This window comes from Phyllostomus hastatus, unplaced genomic scaffold (assembly GCF_019186645.2).
Source record: "Phyllostomus hastatus isolate PE091 unplaced genomic scaffold, TTU_PhHast_1.1 phas_contig_148, whole genome shotgun sequence".
In the NCBI taxonomy this organism is placed as follows: domain Eukaryota; kingdom Metazoa; phylum Chordata; class Mammalia; order Chiroptera; family Phyllostomidae; genus Phyllostomus; species Phyllostomus hastatus.
Window position 1 is genome coordinate 6,737,827 of NW_025333607.1, and position 20,072 is coordinate 6,757,898.

A 20,072-nucleotide genomic window follows, 5' to 3' on the forward strand; every position below is an offset into this window, starting at 1 on the left:
GCCTAACCCCGTCCGGAAGACAGGAGGAGTGGCGGCTTGGATCTGGGAAGAGAGAGCGAAAGAAAACACATATGGAGAGTTCAACGACAGAACCAAGGCTCTCAGGGCCAGGAGGGGTCACTGCGTCACAGGCAAGGAAGATAACACTGCACATGCAGGCCGGCTTCACCAAGGCTGAGAGCCCTGTCCCCGGTCCCCAAGCCCTGTGCTGCTCAAGGACCCGCTCTCATTCCAGCTCCTCTGCTCCAGGATGTTGGAAATGGGAGGGAAACTGGGAAGAGGATGTGGGGTGTGCTATCCTGACAGGTTCAGGAGCTCAAGAGTCTTGCAGCTCCTCCTTGACTCCTAGACAGCAGCATCCCTAGAAGAATAGGCCCAACTGCTGAGCTGCTCCGTCCCTAAGAGAGTGACCACAGCCTTCTGGAAGCCCACCTGGAAGGAGAGGACCACACCTCCTCCTCCCCTCACTCAGTTTGCTGAGAACTATCCAGCTGCCGAACTGCTGCAACCCAGCCGAGGCCCAGTTCTGTGAGGGGAAACTTCGGGTTCACTAAGTGACCCCTGAACTCAGGGAGCTTCGAGAGAGCTCCCGGCCAACACGACCCAGGGGGAGGATGGAGCACATCACCACGCACGCACGCCTGGTCGCTCCCAGCAGCAAGAGGGCCCAGGGAAGAGGGGGAAAGGTCGCTGAGCAGACTTCTCACCCCAGCTCTGGGCCTTCCTTCACGGGCGGGGTTTCGACTAAAGAACCAGGCAAGAAACCCAGGTCTCCTGAGGGCAAACCCAGAATCTGGGCTGCTTATCAATTCCGTGACCACTGCCCACACCTGCAGTTCTGCCCCCGCATGCTGCCCACGAAGCCCCTCCGGCAGAACGTGGCCTGGGCACCCCGTGCCCGGGGAGCCCACTGCCCAGCGTGGACGACCGAGCTCCCGGCGCAGGACGAGGGCCAGGACCCCGGCCCCCGTCTGTGCCAGCCCCGCTGCTGGTCTGCTCCATCGATGTTCTGGATCCCACCCCCAACTAGGGTGGCCTAGGATGAGCAACCCAGTCCGAATGGTGGTCTGGGCGCCTGTGGTCCCGGCCCAGCCAAGAACAGTGGTCTCCAAGGCGGGGCCACATAGAGACCGTCTTCTGGGTACAGGAGGAAGAGACATCTTCAAGTATCTCCCCTAACCCCTTAGGACATCTTGTTTAAGATGTGCTTCAGGGTGCATCAACAGACCACCAGTAGGGTGCTGTGTGGATAGCTCGTGAGTGAGTACTGCAACATGCATGGGGGGAGGTGGTCTCTCTTCAGGATGATTCTGCGCACAGAGCATCTGAACAAAACAGCTGGAGGCCTGGGCACCAGTGCCGCCTGGGACCCGGCGCCGCCATCTGTCGGCGGGTTTGCAGCCACACAGGAAGATGCCCGGCTCCCGTGCCCGGCTCCCGTGCTCGGCTCGGTGTCGCCGCCTCCTGCCCGCCAGTCCGCTGCTGCCAGACTCCCACCCCCAGAACACGGGCTGCCACCAAGCCGCTGGGCAGCCGGGCAGCCTGCTTACTCAGTAGAAAGGGTTGTGCCTGGCGGTTACTTGCCAACCACAAATTTCTGGTTGTGTCCATCATTCTTGGGGAAAATACATTTCTTGACCATAACAAAATAATTTCTAAAGGAAAAGAAAAATCATGTGCATGCTGGTTTGGTAAGAAAAAAAAAGGTTCTCTCTCTCTCTCTCTCTCTCTCTCTCTCTCTCTCACACACACACACACACACACACAAAGTCCTTTAGAAAATAAAGGGATACAGTTCCTGAATCAAAAGTAGTAACTCAAAAAAAGAGAATAATCAGTACATTCCTAGCTCTTTGAAGATAAGAAAAGCAACTTCACAACAGTGAAGAATATGAAAGCCAAGGTCAACTTCACACTCAATTGATTTTAACTGGTGGATGACTATTAACAGTCACACCTGGTATAAGCCTTGACGATGGCCTATCCCTCCCTCTGCACATGTGACTGAGAACCCACCAGAACACTTTTTAATAGAAGACAACCCACAGGAAGTCTCCCATTAATCCACCCAGCAGAAGTAGATCCTATTATGATAGTAAAGAAATGCGTATCAGCTAACTGCTCTATTGGGGCTCCCCACTAGGGGGAAGGTGGGGGGGGCAATGCCTGTTTTCCACAGGAAGGAGCTGTGGGGCTCAGGGCCCCCTGACTCGCTGGGAGCCAGGGAAGAAGTGTGGGACAAACTCACAGACATCTGACGCTCTCCCTCTCCCTCGCCCTCTGCACCGAGTCTAGTGCAGCAGGGACAAGGGGCAGGGCACAGACAAGGGGGGCCTGGACTCCCTGGGGTGGTGCTCGTCCAACCCAGTAGGAAACACAAATACACAAACTCTTTGCCACCATTAAAGCAAACACTCCATGAACCGACTTCCCATCTCCAGTCCAGCACGTGAGAAGGTTGGAAGTCATCCCTCCATTGGAGCAACAAGGAAAACACAGAACGAGCGGACACATCCACCGCTCGCTCTCCTTAGATCCCTGGGAGAAGCAAGGTCAGAGGGCAAACTGCAGCTCCCAAACCCCCGGAGACCCATGGACGACAACAGAGAACCACGGCGTGCCCGAGCAGCCACCCGTGTGGGAACCGGCGTCCAGGCGATGAGACCTCAGCTGTGGCAGAGGAAGTGCCGGGGCTTCACTGTGGGCAAGTCTCGGAAGCCAAAACTGCAGGGGCGGCACACCGGCGAGTGTCACCTCCAGGAGCTCGGCCAGGCTTCTCCCAATGAGGACGGACCCCTCTGGCTCCCGCGGGCAGCGGGGCGAAGGGGCCATTTTGGAATAGACTAGACATTCTGTTCTCAACAAGGCCTGCCCTCAGGAGAAATGATTTCATGGCAGCCTAAGCAGCCTGCAGGCAGGGAAGCAGCCAACTACCGCCTGCCCTAGCCTTCTCCACTGGGGAAGGGGAACACCCAGTTCCAGCTGGCTCTGGCCTTCCCGTCCCGCCTGAGTGGGAGAAGCACTGGGCCACATTTGGGAGGGGCAGAGCCTGAGGGTAGAACCTCACTAAAGAGAGCGACCACCCTGTAACTACAAAGTGCTTCCCTCCCCCCACATCACTGAAGGCCTGTTTACCGGAGTTCCTTGCCCTCTGCACATTGTATCTGGCTTGTCGGAGAAAAATCACAAGACATGCTAAAATGCAAAAAAACAACACAGCATAAAGAGACAAAGCCACATCAAAGGCAGATTCAGTTACATCAGGGATGCTGGAGTTACCACACTAGGAATTTCAAACAACTGTGGTTAGTATGTTAAGGGCTCCAGTGGGGGAAGTAGATAAGATGGAAGAGCCACGGGCTAATGTAAGCAGACAGATGAAATGTCTAAGAAAGACTCATAAAGAAATGCAGAGATTAAAAACACAAAGCAGAAATGCAGAACGCCTCTGATGGACTCGTCAGCAGACGGGCATGATGGCTGGAAGAATCTCTCCACGTAAGGAGAGACAAACAGAACCGCCCACACTGAAAAGCAAAGATAAAAAAGGACTGGGGGAGACAAACAAAACAGATATCCAAGAACTGCTGGACAATGACTAAAGGTGTAACGTGTGTGTTAATGGGAAGGCCAGAAGGAGAAGAAAGAACTTCACAGAAGAAACATTTACTCAGTGACAATGACTGAACTGAGATGACCTCAGATGAATGCCGGGCCCAAAACCACAGACTCGCAAGCTCGGGGAACACCAAGCAGGAGAAATGCCACAAAGAAAACCCAGAAAACAAAACACAACCCCTAGGCATAGAATAGTCAAACTGCAGAGAATTGGTGATAAAGAAAAATATCTTGAAAGAAGACAAAAAGAAAAATGAGCTCTAGAAAAACAAAGATAAGAATTACCTCCAGCTTCTCAGGAATGAGAACAGAGGGCCATGAAGTTAATCTAAAGTATTGAGAGAAAAAAATTGCCAACCTGAGTTCTGTAGCCTACGAAATTAATCTTCCAAAGTGAAGAAGAAATAAAGACTTTCTCAGACAACAAAAATTGAAGGAATCTGTTGCTAGTAGGCCTGGGTTGCAAAAAAAAAAAAAAAAATGTTCAAAGAAGCTCCTCAGAGAGAAGGAAAATGATACAGGTCAGAAACAGATCTCCACAAAGAAAGAAGGAACATCAGAGAAGAAATGAAGGTAGAATAATAACTTTGACTGTTCTTATTCTTAATTGTTCTAACAGCAGCTTGTTCAAAAGAGTAGCAAAATGCACTTGCTTACGTGCGCTTACACGTTATTACGAAGTGTGTGTATCTGTCCAGTGTACGACAGCAACAGTACAGAAGATGGGAGGGAGAAATTCACTATATTTTGTAAGAAGATACTTGTGCTATGAAGCAAGATAGTGTTTGTTATTTGGAGTTAGGTTTGGATTATTTCTAAAGGTATATTGTAAACTCTAGGGCAACCACTAAAAAAAGTAAAAAAAGAAGAGAGAAAAATTAAATCATATAAAATAGTCAATTAAAACTACAAAAGGCAGAAAAACATAGACATAAAAAAGAAAAGAGAACAAGGGCAAGAAATGGAAAAAAACATGTTAGATTATATCAATATATACATACAATTATATCAATTATATCAATTATATCAATTATATCAATTGATATACATCAATTTTAATCTACAATTATATCAATTAGATCAATTTTAATCTACAATTATATCAATAATCACTTTAAATGTCAATGGTCTAAATGTGCCAATTAAAAGACAGGGGTTGTCAGAGAGGATCAAAACAAAATGAAACAAAAGACCCCTAACTTTGTTGTCTATAAGAAATCTACTTTAAATATAAAGACAAATATAGATCAAAAGTAAAGAGATGAAGCAAGAGACACCATTCTGATACTAATCAAAAGACAACAGGACAGCTCTATTAACTTCAGAGCAGACTCCAGATCCAGAAAAGTTATCAGAGATAGAGAAAGGCAATGCACAGGGATGAAAAGGTCATTTCTCCAAGATGACATAATGACCTTTAATGTGCAGGCGCCTAACAACAGAGCATCAAAGTACGTGAGACAAAACTAAAAGAACTGCAAGAAAAAAACAGAGGAAGCCACCACCACAGATTTCAACACTCCTCTAGTAGAAATGGACAAATCCAGAAGGCAAAAAACTCGGTAAAGCGTAGTGGAACTAGACACCACCATCGATCAGCTGGGTACAACGGCATCTATAGACCACCGCATCCAACAAGAGCAGAAGGCACATTCTTCTCAGGCTCACATGGAACATTCACCAAAAGGGACCACATTCTGAACCATAAGACACACCTTAACAAATTTAAAAGAACAGAAATCATGTAATATCTGCTCTCAGGCTACAGTGAAACTATACACAAATAACAGAAAGATGGCTGGAAAACCCCCAAATATCTTACAGAGATGAAACAACAAACACACTTCTAAACAATACATGGGTCAAGGAACAAATCTCAAGTGAAATAAGATCACATTTTGAACTAAATGAAGATAAAAATACAACTTATCAAAATGTGTATAATTCAGTGAAAGCAGGGCTTGGAGAAAACCTACAAACCTGAGAATAAGAAAAGAAAATAGATCTAAAATCAAACATCCACTTCCACCTCAGGAAAGAAGAAAAAGAGTAGATTAAATTTCAAGTAAGCAGAAGAAAAGAAATAATAAAAATTAGAGCAGATAGCTGAGAAATAGATAAAACAGAATAGGAAAAAAAGTTGACTCTTTGAAAAGACCAATAAAATCAAGAAGCTTCTAGGGAGACTCAGAGAAGAGAAAGAACGCAAATTACAAATACCGGAAAGGAAATAAGGAGTCGTGACAGAGCCCACGGTCATTCCAAGGAGAATAAAGAGACAGTGTGGATCTCTCTCTGCCTAAATTTGATAACCTAGATGAATGGACAGAATCTACCAAAACTCAGCAAGATCAAATAGATTATTTCAACAGGCCTGTATCTGTTAAAGAAATTGGGTCAATACTTATTAACTTTCCGAACAGAAAGCATCAGGCCCAGATGGGTTCATTGGTGAATTCTACCAAATATTTAAGAAAGAAATTATACTAATTCTCTACAATCTCTTCCAGAAAGCAGAGGGAATACTTCCCAACTTATTCTATGAGGCCAGTATTACCCTAAAATAGAACAAGGCAAAGACATTACAAGAAAACAAAACTTCAGAAATAAACTGAGTCATTTTTTATCACTTAAAAAAAAAAAGAAAACTACAACCAATACCTCTTATGAATACAGATGCAAAAATCTCCAACCAAATATCAGCAAATAAAATTCAACAATATATAAAAACAACTATATACCATGACCAAGTAGGACTATCCCAGGTATGTAAGGCTTGTTCAACAAACAAAAATCAATGAATGGAATCCATCATATTCATAGATACGGATGAAGCGTTTGACAAAATCCAACACCCATTCATAATAAAAACTCACAGAAACCAGAAACAGAGGGGAAACAAATTCAACTTGATAAAAAAACATCTACAGGAAACCTACAATCAACATCACAGCTAATGGTGGAAACTAGAGCTCTGATCAGGAACTGGGTGAGCATGACCTCTCCCAGCACTCCTCCTCCACCGCGCACTAGAAGTCCTAGCCCATGCACTAAGACAAGAAAAGCCAAGGTGTAACACAGATGGAGAAGAAAGAAGTAAAACTGTCTTTGCTCACAGATGACATGACTGTTCACGTAGAAAATCTGAAAAAAATCAACAAAAAACTCCTGACCAATAAGTAATTATGACAAGAGTAAAGGAAACAAGGTTATTATACAAAAGCCAATTGCTCTCCTATATACGAACAATGAACAAGTGGATTTTGACATTAAAAACACAATACCATTTCCATTAGCATCCCCCAAATGAGATACTTTGGTATAAATCTAACAAAATAGGCATAGAATTTATATGCGCAAAACTATAAAACTGATGAATAAACTGTAAAAGAACTAAATAAATGGAGTGATATTAAAGACTCAATATTGTCAAGATGTTAGTTCTTACCAGCTGGATCTTTAGATTCAACACAATCCAAATCAAAAGCCCAGTAAGTGACTTTGTGGGTATCAAACTCGCTGATTCTGAAGTTGATACAGAAGGGCAAAGAACCTAGAACAGCCAACACAACACTGAAGGGGAAGGAGGAAGTGGGAGAACTGGCACTCCCCAACTTTAAGACTTAACAGGAAGGCAGAGTAATCAAAGCAGTGCAATACTGGGGAAAGACAGAAAAAACAAACCTGTGGAATAGAATAAGAGGGCCTGGACATAGACCCCCATAAACAGGGTCAGCTGATCTTTGACAAAGGAGCAAAGACAGTATTTTCAACAAATGGTACTGAAACAGGTGAACACCCATGTGCAAAACAAAACAAAAACAAAAACAAATCCAAAAACCAAACCAAAACTCAGAATGTAGAAACAGACCTTAACACTCTTCTCAAAATTAACTCAAAAAGGTCACAGACCTAAAATTATGGAATGTAAAATTGTGAAGCTCCTAGAAGATAACAAAGGGAAAAATCTAGGGGACCTTGGTTATAGGGATGACTTTTTAAATACAATTATCAAAGGCAACATCCATGAAAGAACTGATAAGCTGAACTTTATTCAAATTAAAATTCTAGCCCTGGCAGGTGTGGCTCAGTGGAATGAGCACTGGCCTGCAAACCGAGAGGCCACCGGTTCGATTCTGGTCAGGGCACAGGCCTGGGTTGTGGGCCAGGTCCCCGCTTGGGGGTGTGTGAGAGGCAACTGATTAATGTTTCTCTCCTTCTCTTTCTCCCTCCCTTCCCTTCTCTCTAAAAATAAACAAACAAAATCTTTTAAAATAAATTTAAAATTGTATGCTCTGGGGAAGACACTGTCAGGAGAATGAGAAGATCAGCCACAGACTGAGAGAACATATTTGCAAACAGTGTATCTGATAAGGAGCTGTTGCCCAAAATATACACAGAACTCTTAAAACTCAACGGTGAGAAGGTAAACAACCCAATTACAAAATGCGCCAAGGCCTGAAAACACACCTTTCCAAAGAAGATACACATATGGCAGACAGACACATGAAAATGTGCTCCACATCCTATGTCATCAGGGAAATGCAAATTAGAACAATGAGGTACACCACTGCTTCTGACCTATCAGAACAGCCAAAATCAAAAGCACTGCTAGCACCAAGGGCTGCTGGGGGCGTGCAGCGAGGGGAGCTCTCATTCACTGCTGTGGGAGTACAAAACCGTGCAGCCACTTTCGAAAGACACTTTGGTGGTTTCCTACAGAAACAAACACATCCCTACACCATGACCCAGCTGTCACAGTCCCTGGCATTTACCCAGATGAACCGAAAATGCGTGTCCACACCAAAACCTGCATGCAGATGTCCACAGCAGCTTTATCCACAACTGCCAAAGCTTGGAAGCAACCGATCAGATGTCCTTTAGTTGTTGAACGGATAAATAAATCATGGAACACCAGACCACACAGTGCTATCCTGCGATAAACGAAACACGCTACCTGGCCATGAAAAGACACAGAGGAACCTCCCGTGCAGATTACTAAGTGAGAGAAGCCAGTCTGAAGAGGCTGCACAGGCTGTGTGATTCCGACTCTGGGGCATTCGGGAAAAGGAAAAGAACACGGAGACCGTGAAAGGGCTGGTGGTCGCCAGGAGGGCGGAGGGGGGTGTGTGACCAGGCAGAGAGCACAGAGGGCTCCTAGAGCAGTGCAACTGCTCTGAATGACCCTGGAACAGTGGATCCCTGCCACTGAAGATACCACAGCAAGGGTGTGCCCCAATGTAAACTACAGACTCGGGGTGATCGTGATACAGCAATGTTGGTTCAACGTGAACAAGTGCACCCCTCTGGTGGGGGATGGTGGGGAGGCTGAAATCTCTGTACTTTCTGCTCGATTTTGCTGCAAACCTAAAACCGCTCTGAAAAACAAAGTCTCTTAAAAAAAAACTGTGAACCGATACATGCCATCTTGTGTTTTCTATTTCATTCTACTTTCTCTCTCAGCAAATTCTGGTCACCTCCCAGCAAACGTGCTCCACCACCTGCTACGGGGCCCAAAGGATGTCGGCAAAACGCCGCTCTCGGGCCGTGCCCCATCCGCCCTGTGACGTCCATCCTCCGCCCCGCTGCCCCCGGCTCCAAAGGCCATGCTGAGCTCATCCACAGTCGGCGGCCGGCCGTGGCTCCCCACCGCCAGCCACCAGCTCTAGACGGACCGGGCGCCCGCGGGCGGGCGGCTGTCGTACCTGGAGGGAGGGTCTCCACGCTCTGAGCTTTCTCGTCCCCGTGGCTGTGGTGCAGGTCTTTCTTCTTAATCGGGTCGATCTCGTTCCAGTCCTCCTGGGGGAGCAGAGACACCACTGAATGAGGTGACGGGTTCTTCAAGCACACTTTCATTCACCAGTTCAACCAACACCGCGTCTCAGATGCCCCTAAGTCCCGGGGATGCAAGGATGAGTGACAGAGAAGAATTCCCATCTCCGGGACCCGCCTCGGAGAACCTCTCAGGTGGCAGAGGTGCAAGGGGGGAAAAGTGTGGGCATGGCTTTTTCTAAGGGAGGATTTGCATTTCTCTCTTCATTTTATAACTGCGTTGCGCACCTACGGGGAAGAAACGCGCCGGAAACTCCCAGGGGTCTGAGGATCTGTGAGACTGGGGAAGGGAGATAGGGAAAGTGGGTTAAATACAGGAATTTAACAGTGCTTAAATTAAAGCCATTAAGATCCGGACAGCTCTCCAGGCATCTTAGGTGGTTGAAGGACACCCTAGGACCTGATGGTCCCTAAGGGCCCTCCTCAGAGGTTGTTAAATGATTTGCTTCGTTCCACAGAACGACACATCAGTGGAGGGAGGGGGAGAGAGCCACGGAGCTCTTCCGAGGGCTTACTCTAATAGCACTGCCAATGGAACAGAGCTGCAAATTAAGGGCTTAATGTGAAACCAGAATAAGACGGAAGCTCTAGCAGAATTTATTCAGCTCATCTGCGCAAACAATTTACTCTAATCTATCAACATTAAATCAAAGTAAGTAACAACTACATGGCCACAGAGCTAAATGCATTTTTCAATCACCTGCAATCTGATTCCCGTGAGTAACATGAGAAGGGTTTCTGTATAGAACCCAAATCCGAAATGCCCCGTGGGCGGTGATTCACCCTCGCGGACTCCTGTGAACCACGTGCTGTCCGCCCGCCGTTCCCCGGGGTGGACAGATGCTTCTGGGACAGCCTGCAGCGTGACGGCGTCCCAGGGCAGACCCGGCCCGAGCAGCGTGGGCGCTCCTGCCTGACCAGCAGGGACCTTGTGCTGTGCACAAGCTGACCCCAGGGGACTGACTTCTGGGCTCTTGAAAGTGTAAAGTGAAAGCTGCGAGAAGGGAAGGCCTTGGGGCTGGGCCAGATTGCACGTTATCCCCAGAGGCAACGGGCTCTGCTGGTAGTCTGCATTTTTACTCGAAAGGCACAGCAACGGAAGAGGAGCTGGGCCCAGGCTGGCGTGCTCTGGAGGCCAGCGCATCCTGCCGTGCCGGGTCCGCCCGTCAGGGCCGCAAGGAAATGCCGGGCGGGCACCCACTGCACCCCGACTCTACTGCAGACCGGGGGCTGGGGAGAGGGACCCCGGTGGTCCTAGCCGCACCCGTCGTCACAAGGCCGCGCTCAGGCCTTGGAGCGCCCCAAGTACTGAGACATGTGAAGCTCTATCCTACAGCATAATATCAGCATTAAAATTCATCTGCATCCCGACTAAAACGCTTTGGCTGCAAAAAAGTATAAAAAATATTTATGATTTGGCTTTTGAGATTCTATGGTTATAAATAAACTTCCAATTTACTTTCGCAACGATTTTGCGGCAACCTTGGCACATGCGTGGAGGGAGAGAATCTCACCTAGCAGCTGCCTGACGGTATTAGGAAATACGTGTGAATCCGACATTCAGCAAGTAGTGAGGGTGCCAGCGTCTCACTGTGTGGGTTGTTAACGAAGCATTATTAACTTTTATTCTGTAACATTTTGTGGCTAGTATCTTTTGTTTGTAGGCACTTGCCTTACAACATACATTGCCTAATGGACCAAAGCATTTAACCTTGTACTTGAAAAAGCTTGAAAGCGCACCTTGCTGGCGGGGGCGGGGGTGCCCATGACTTTGGTCTTGTTTTCTCCATGTGGGAATCCAGGCATCCTCTGTAGCATTCACCACATCAACAGCGGCAATGACGTTTTATCGGAAATGTTTCCCCCTGACAAACAAGACTGACTGGTCCATACATGACATTCCTCCACCCCCTGGTCCCTGCCAATCCACCACACCCACCACACAGCCCTGGCAGAGGCTGCGTCTGCTGGAGCACCTGTGTCTGCTGGGGCACCGCATCGTCGCCAGCAGGTGGAACGATGCTCAGTGCCATTTACGGGCACCTGCCGTGCGCCAGGCACTGTACACTCACAGCCTCTCCTCCCTCCGGCAGACCTGGCCCTCCCTAACTCCTGCTTCGCTCTGCAGACACAGATCGTCAGAGCAGCTACGCTCCGAGGACCGTGTTGACTACCTGTCCCTAGAGCAAAATGAAGCCCATGACGACGAGGGGGAACAAGGAAAGTAGGGGCCACCTTGGCCCCTGCCCGACACCTGCACAGCATGACGAGGGGCCAAGCCCCACGGCGGACACGGATCTTCCTCACGGAGCTGTTGCCGCCCGGCTTCACAGACGAGGAGGCCGAGGCAACACGAGTACATAATAAGCCCAGACCCGAACCCCAGGGAATCGGTACTGGGGTCCACAGTATCAATCATTCTACCGTGCTGCCTTCAGCTAAGACAGCACCCCCGCCCCCCTGACCAACCTGACAGCCAAGGTCAAACAGCGCACTAACTGCCACCTCGATGGCCGATCGCAGCACGTGCCTGAGAGCACAGGATGACTGGCGGGATCACAGGCTGAGACAGTGCCCACCCACGTATGACTCACACCCTTCTACAGCTTCCAGACACTTGTCATTTTCCGCTCCCTCTGTCACCCCCAGCCTTTGCTGGACAGCAGGAAAGTCCCTGGAGATACGGTGGGGACCGGGCAGCTTCGTCTTGGTGGGATGTGCACAGCCAGGCTCAGACGAGTGCTGGACAACGACGGTGCAGGGAGCCAGCAAGAGCGTGGGGAAGTCCGTGCCTGGGGAGCGACACCTCAGTACAGGCCCGAGAGAGTCAAGGACTGAGCTGGCCATGAGACATGATGGGGGATGGGTGAGGAGAGGACGGTCCCAGATGGAGGGAAAGAAGGGAAGGAAGACACGGGAAGCCATGCTTCCCGGGAAGTGGCAACATAGCCTGAGACTTGAGACCTGTGTTCTAGAAACATCCCTCTGGCTGTGCTACAGGGAGCAGGCATGGGGGGCAGGGAGCAAGAGAGAGGCCAGAGACCATGATGGCAAGGCAGCAAGGGAACGTGGGCTCAAAGTCCTAGGGAAGCAGACAGGGGACAGGCAGATCTGTGTGTGTGTCAGGGGTGGGGGTGATGGAGGAAGAGGGTCGGACAGAGGAAGGAAGGGAGGAAGAGAGGGAGGGGAGACAGCAGGCAGATGGTGTGGACATTTCATAGATGGGAAAGTTATTCACCAATAAAAGTGTGGGAAGGTGGTCTCAGTGGGGTAAGGAGTGGCACCCAAGAGACAAGACAAATTGTTCTGGAAATGTTGAGGCTGCCGTAGGACACCAGGAGGAGGTACCTGGGAAGCAGGTGGAGGCCCACGCCTGGAGTTCTGGGAAGGCAGGAGGCAATCATAGGTACTGGTGAGCGCGAGAGAGACCAGGCAGGCTGTGAGCCCACAGAACAGGGTCCAGGGGCCGGGGTAACGCCAACATTTAAGGGACAAGCAGGACACAAGGCATGTTGGGGAGAGCCCTGGCCCAGGAGCCAGAGCCCTGGGTCCCAGCCGTGGCTGTGCCAGTGACCGCTGGGGCCTGAGCAAACTGCCTGACCTCCCCGTCGTGGGCACCGGGCTCTGGCCTCGAGCGCCCCGCCTGCCCGAGCACGGGGGGCGTGGCCGGTGCACTCAGCCAGCACCTCACTGCCGTTTCTGTCCGGCTCACAAACGTCCGGGATCCAAACGCACTCCAGGTCCTTGGAAGGCAGGAGAAGTGTCACCTTTCTTTTGTATCCCAATAGCAAAAACCAACCAAACAAACAAACAACTCCCCAGACTGATTTTCCTGCCTCCGCTGCCCACACTGCGGGGGCAGCTTGTCATTAGGACAGCCCCCACCCCCAACATTTACACACATTTCCAGACTTCGCAGCAGTGGGGGCTCCGTTTACAATGGAAACGCACAGAACAAAAATGCAGGGAGCAGGCTCTGCCCAGTGGCACCCGGGGTGCCACCAACTGATGCGTCTGTTTTCTCCCCATTACAGGACGCCAGGGGCAGGCTCTCTTCTCGGTGACGAGTGTCAGCTGCGGCGACTGAGCAGTAATGGTGCGGTTTGAAGGTGGGTCAAAAGTCGCAGTGGATTCAAAGCCACTGATCCGGTGCGCACACTGCTGTTCCCGGGACGGCAACCCAGCTCTGCGTTGCTTCTCCTGCCTGGAGGGAGGGAGGCTGCCTGGACCCACAGTGACCGGCCCAGAGAACAAGGCCTCAGACAGACAGACACAGACAAGGCGGGATCAGTGTTCTGCCTGCGAGCCACATGGTCAGGGCGACTGAACCAGGGGTCCCAGACTCTGCCCACCAGATCAGGCCAGGCGGGGCCCTGGCTGGCTGGCTCAGTGGGCTGGAGCATCGTCCCTGTACCCCGAATTTCGCAGGTTCGATCCCCGCTTGAGGTGTGTATAGGAGGCAAGGGATCAATATTTCTCTCTCACATTGATGTTTCTCTCTCTCTCTCTCAAATCAATAAAAACGTATCTTCAGGTGAGGCACACAGAGTGGAGGGTGCTGCTGTCCTGCACGCAACCTGGGGAAGGACCCAGGGAGCCTCGCCCGCAGCCTCCAGGCTCCTCTCCCCCTTCAGGCGCTGTTTCAGAGGGTGTCGGCCCCAGGCCCTGTCCCCTGCTCAGCAGCTCACCAAGCTGGCAGTCGTGACCAGAGACCTGGGTCTGCTCAGGGTCCCCCGCCTGAGTGCCCACACTGTCCCCGCGCCAGCAGCGGCCTGTCACCCGAGGCACAGAAGGAATTAAGTCGGGTCTGCGGCGGGATCAGATGGACCTAAATGACTGAGAGACGTCTACTTATCCACTGCAGTTAGACAGGGCCTGTCTCGTTAGCAGCCAAGTTCAGTCTATTTCAAAGCAGATGAAAGAGCAATGACTTTTAATCAAGTGACATTATTTTCAGAAACAGAAACTCCAACGGGTGGGTTTATTGGGTGGTTATGAAAATTAATTAAGTGTAAATACAGGATTAATTATGAAAAGAATATTCCCCATTAGGTTCGCAATACAATCTGTCCCTGCTGCCACGCAAGAATAAATAAGTGCGTCGTGGGCTCGGCTTCGCCAGAGACGGGGCGTCCGTCGCCATGGAGGCCAGGCCATGTCCTGAAGGACGGGGCCGCAGATGCTGCGGCCCGGGTCACAGAACACGGGGGCTGGGGCAGCAGACGAGGACCCGCTGGCTGGGACAGCAGCCCCGAGAGACGGACGGCCGCTGACCTGTCCGGGGCGCCATTCAGTCCAGCCCTGCAGGTCCCCCAGTGTGGGAAGGGACCCCGCGGGCTGTGCTCTCCACGGGTGCAGGACACATTCCGTCAAAACTTAGCAGCTCAACACAACAAACACTATTTATTACCTTGCACAGCTTCCGAGGGTCAGGGGTCTGGGTGGCTCGGGCCCACGGTCCCCAGGAGGCTGCCCCCACCAGGTCTGACCGGGGCCGAGGGGCTGCAGGCGGGGGCCCCAGCTCCGCACCACAGACCTGCCTACAGCATGGCAGTGGGCTCCCCCATAGTAAGTGACCCCAGAGAGGGGGACAGGGAGGGACAGAGGGAGCAAGGAGGACGCCAGGACCCCTTTTGTGTCCTGGTCTTGGAACTCAGACACTGTCAGAGGCAAGTCCCTGTGCCCAGCCACATGCGAGGGGCAGGAAACCCGCGCCCTGTTTGGTGAGGACAGTCAGGGAGCTGGGGAACGTATTCTAAACCCACCACGTGCATCACCGCAGCAAGACAAGGTGGTGGCCAAGAGGAGCCGAGGACATTCCAAGGGCAGACGGGACACCGCTGAACCCGGACGGCTACTCAGTGTGGGGGCTGTGCGGCGACAGGGGTGCAGGGCTGAGTCACGGGAGGGGCGACGAGTCCGTGCAGCCCAACTGGGCCAGCGGTCACTACCGGGGCAGGGTTTCACACTGGGGAATGCCCCCCCGCCCCCAGAACAAACGTGCTCACGCCCACCAGCTAGGGCACACAGAATGCTCGGACACCGCCACCCGCTGACCCGCCGACGGCCGCCCCCACGTGTTGAGCGGCTCACGCTGTATTTGTTAACCGAGGGGAACCAGCACTGTGCAAGGGAAAGACAGACTAAATGGGTTGCTTTCCATCTCCCCGTACTGAAACACAGTGTCTCACTGTTCGGTGACTCCGGCTGACTCGGCCACAGGCTCAGAGGAGGACTCAGTTACCAGAAATGCCACCCGCCGGACGGCTCGACTCCCTTCCCAACAACTGTCTGCTTCCCGCCGCTACTTCCCGACGGTGGCCACTTCGAGAACCACCACCGCCGCAACCAACCCGCGCCCCGACGGGCACGCTCTGCAGGAAAACAGCCGGGGAGCCGGCTCTGCTGGAAAGATGTCATGTAGACGTCCACGGCCCGTTTCTCGAGAGCTGCCGCCACGCGAAGACGCAACGCTAGAACGTCTCCTGGAAGCCACATCGGAGGAGCAGACCTGCCGAGAGGTCGAGGCCTCCTGCGAGCCAGCACCCTCCCGAGACGGTGACGACAGGGGGGCCAGAAGGACCACTCGTTGTCCTAATTCTTCAGGGGGTGTCCCCGCGGGTGGCGCGGGGGACATCCCTAGGTCTTCCCAAGAGAGGATGGAGAAACTGCTGAGACACTACTGTGGCACTATCCGAACTTCCATTTCCTAAGTGGGCTGTGTGACGTAGTAACAAATGGATAAACATAATTTTAACTCACTGGGTCCTGAGGAGATGCCAGAGGGCCAAGGGGAGGCGCCCGTAAGAAGGCTAGTAGGTCACTGGGAACACGGCCAAACTCCCCGTACAACCCAAGCTTGCTCTCTGCAACACAGGTGTCCCCCTGGGCGTTTAGGAAAGAGAGTGGTTCTCTCTGAATGAAGAGCTGCCACAGGAACCAACCAGCTCCTTTGCAGGAAGCGTGCTCTCTTCCCTCCTCAGTGGCACGAGAACGGGAAGGGGACACGGCACGTCCTCGAGACCAGAACACGTGTGGCTCGGTCGCTCAGCTGTTTCTAAACACGCACTTCGTGCAGGGGTGGCAGTGAGAACCTCCTTCCCCCGCCCCCTCCCCGGGTTTCATCACTAGGGGGCTGGGCCAACAAGCTGGAGGTGTGGGGAAAGCCCAGGTGAGCTCCTGAGAGCAACCTCACGACCGCTGTCCAACCCTGACTCAGGTAAGACTGGCAGGATGGGAGGGTTCGTGAATCAGGCCCCGGACAGAGCCCCAAGTGCGGAGCAAGGCAGAAAGGCTTTCTCCGGGCCAGTCCTGCCCCAGCCAACTGCATCAGGCCTCTGGGGAGGGGCCGCCGGGGTGCGTCCCCGCAGCTCCCAGGCAGGCAGGGTTGAGAACCGCTGGCTTCCCCGGCGTCATTTCATGGTCGTGATTCCAATCTGGCTGATGAAGCTCATTGGGAGGGGAGCAAATTTCTACTGTGGGTTCAAAGTCAGTCTGCTTTGTACGTAATCACGTCCTCTCCAATAAAAAATAGATTACGATAAAGGTCAACGCTTCGTTTATTTTACGGGGTACCCTCAGGGAAAAGCGGGCTGGCGGGAAATACCAGGGGGCTGCTCGGTGTTTGGGAGCTGTATCGGCCCCTGGCTTGCACTGAAGTCAGGAGCTGCGATGATAGTGCTGAGTCCCGGTACTGACGTTCCCTCACAGGCAGAGGCCCTAGCGCACCCCCTGCGCACTCACCCCACGGGTGGTCAGCCAGCTGCTCTCCCTTCATGCAGACGCTCGCCACGCAGCCAGGAGAGCCTTGGTCATGGGCTGCTACACGGCAGATCAGTGCTGGTCTATCTCCATCGCCCCAGGCAGCTCAGGCCGCTGTTCTGGGCCTCAGTTTCCCAATGTGGTACACGGAAATGTAAAACCGCCCTCATCCTGGCCCCTGCAGCGACGTGACTGGCAGGGCCCCACCGACCTTTGAGGCTTTTCCGAGTCAGACGCGACTCCCATCATTGAGAACGCTGAACTTGCCTTCCTCCGGGAGGAGGGTCCAGCCGTCACCCCTCTTTGAGTTCTTCTACTCGGGCTACCGAACTTCCTCCTTTCGCCCATAATTATCTCCTTCAGTGACTTTTTAAATTGTATGCATCTGCCACCCCTGTGGTCCTCTTCCCTGAAGCCCAAAACCACAGTCTCACGGTGAGAGCAGACACACCCCAGTGGAGGGACAGGCTACAACACCCCCCGACCAGGGCTCCTCAAGAGTGTCAAGGCCCTCCAACACAAGGCCGAGAAACAGTCACGGCCGAGGGAGCCTGAAGACCCGCTGCCTGAACGGAACGCGGCGTGTGGACGAGGTGTCAGACGAGAAAGCGGGCACTGAGGGGAACGGGCAGGCCCCGAGTCGCCGCCAGCGCGTCAACGCTGGTTCTGTAAACACGACACGCGTCAGGCTGATCTAAGACGTTGGCAGTGGGGAAGCTGGGTGCCAGTCACACCGGAACTCTGTCCTAGGTGTCTACCTTTTTTTTTTCTGGCAATCTGAAACTGACATCTAAAAAAACTAAGTTGTTAAAAAAGTGGAACATAAAACGTAGGCACAGATCTCACTCACAGAGAAGGAGGATGCCTGCCTGCGTGAAACACTCCCGGGCCCAACAGGGAGGTGGCAGCTACGTATTTCCCAGGCGTCCGTCCGTGTTCAGGGGCGATTTTCAGCCATCTCCACTCCCTCTCCCTCTAGGAGTCAGGTGACTCTCTGGATCAATGCTGACTTCGCAACGAGACGCAGGCCCGGGAGCAAGCTATGTCATGCCACCGTCCCCTTTTCCAGAGCAATCGGTCCATCCGGAACCCCTGCGCCCTCGGCAGACGACCAAAGCGGCGGGTGGCCCGGAGCAGGGAGAGCGCGGGCAGCCTGTCTGCATGCAGCTTCTCCTGATTCCTGCTTTGCAATGGGAGTTCATGACACCCGGCGGCTCCTGGGTCAGGTCTAAAGCATCCCTGCAGCCAGGCGCAGCAGAGGCCTGGGAGGCGACGGAATCGGAGCCCGCAGGTGAGGTGAGCACCCGCCACTACGAGGAGCCACCTGCACCTCCATCGCTGGCGCCTGCTCTGATCCCACCCTTTCTTGCTGAGGGCAGAGGACCAGCCGCCCCTGCTCAGGGCTCTCAGACAAAGCCCCTCCTCCGTTGCTGCCCTGCATCTTGTTAGGAGGGAGTCTCCGTGTGAGCTGCAGCAGGTCCTCTTACTTCAGAGCAGGGATTGATTCCAGCAAAGCTGCTGGGAGGCACAGCAGGCAGGCATCGGCCCAGGGCAGCAGCAGGGAGGCAGGTGCACCCCTATCAGCCTGGTGCTGCTGTGCTACACCTCCCCCACCCCCACCTCTAGATTCCACCCCGCTCTCCCCTGCCCGAGTCGCCACCGGGACCCCTCCATGCGGGCCGCACCCAGACTGCACTGCCAACACTCTGGCAGAGCAACTCCCTCACTTTGCTACAGCTCACAGATTTATCAGGTCTCATAGAACCGTGCTGCGATGCCACCCTGTCACCAGCAGGCGCCGCCACCTCATACACACACAGAGCCTGAGTCAATACGGGCTACAGAAAAGGATGGGTGCAGATGCCCCAGGGATGTCAGATCTTGAGTTTGTTTTGAAGAGCATCTCCAGGAGAAAGTCGAGTCCTAGGATGATATGCTCAGGGGCCCAAGGGGGCCTGGGGTTAGAAACTAAAGTGAAAAATGTATAATTAAGTCCCCCCCCCCCCTTACCTACTCACAAAGCATCACAGAGTCAGAAACTCCTGGCAGTCTGGCCCAGGCACCACGGCCAGTGCGAGTGACATCCTGGGCCAGGGCTGGCGGTCCCTCTCTCACTCCCCACGACCGCCCTCCGGGGGGCGGACACAGCGGTTCTCCCCCTCAAAGGCCATCACCCCTGCTTCCCAAGGGGAGACTCCTGGTTCATGTACAAGTCAGACGCCACTCACTCCCCTTTGGGGGCAATGAAAATCAGAGAGACCTGTCGTCGGGGAAAGGGGAGAACCAGAGAAGGGAGGGGAGAGGAAGAGGCTTCCCCGCTGAGCCCAGCATGTCTGCAGGGCCAAGGTCACGGCAGGGCAACCTGGGGGCCGAAGGAGGAGGTTCTCGAAAAACGTACGACAACTTATGTCAAGGTGAATAGGTAGGATGATGGGGACCCGCGTGGGTTCGTTTTAGAAACGAGTGGGTGTGGCCGGAAGTCCAGAAACATGGCGTGTGAGCGAGCACACCTCGGAAGGTGCATGTCACCTGCCCCCAGGGGAGACAGCATCTCAGTGAGATGGTGGCCACACATTTCCTTCTAACAAACGAGCAACCGTAAGTGCAAACTGTAAGGCACTTATTTTTACTGATTTAAGATTTTCACACCTTCTCATTAACGTCCTCTTTTCCTAGGGTTCCTGGGCTATCTGCTGTGTGAACACTGCCCAGAAGCCCTAGAAGGGTCACCCTAAATCCACGTTCCCAATGAGGTCTTTATTTTATTAATTACAAATTCATCGTTCTCGCCATTGGCCCGTTTCGCAGGTAAGTAAGCACCTGGGACAGGTGGTGGCCGCAGGACGACCAGGGCCCAGATC

At 52.4% G+C, this 20,072-nt stretch overlaps 1 protein-coding gene across 1 annotated transcript in view; it reads right to left on the reverse strand.

Moving 5' to 3' along the window:
• Positions 1–20,072, reverse strand: part of GALNT2 (polypeptide N-acetylgalactosaminyltransferase 2) — a 152,563-nt gene that overhangs the window by 55,219 nt on the left and 77,272 nt on the right. The window contains exon 2 of the mRNA XM_045861076.1: positions 9,324–9,417. Coding sequence (XP_045717032.1) covers positions 9,324–9,417 — 94 coding nt within the window. The remainder of the gene's footprint in view (positions 1–9,323; positions 9,418–20,072) is intronic.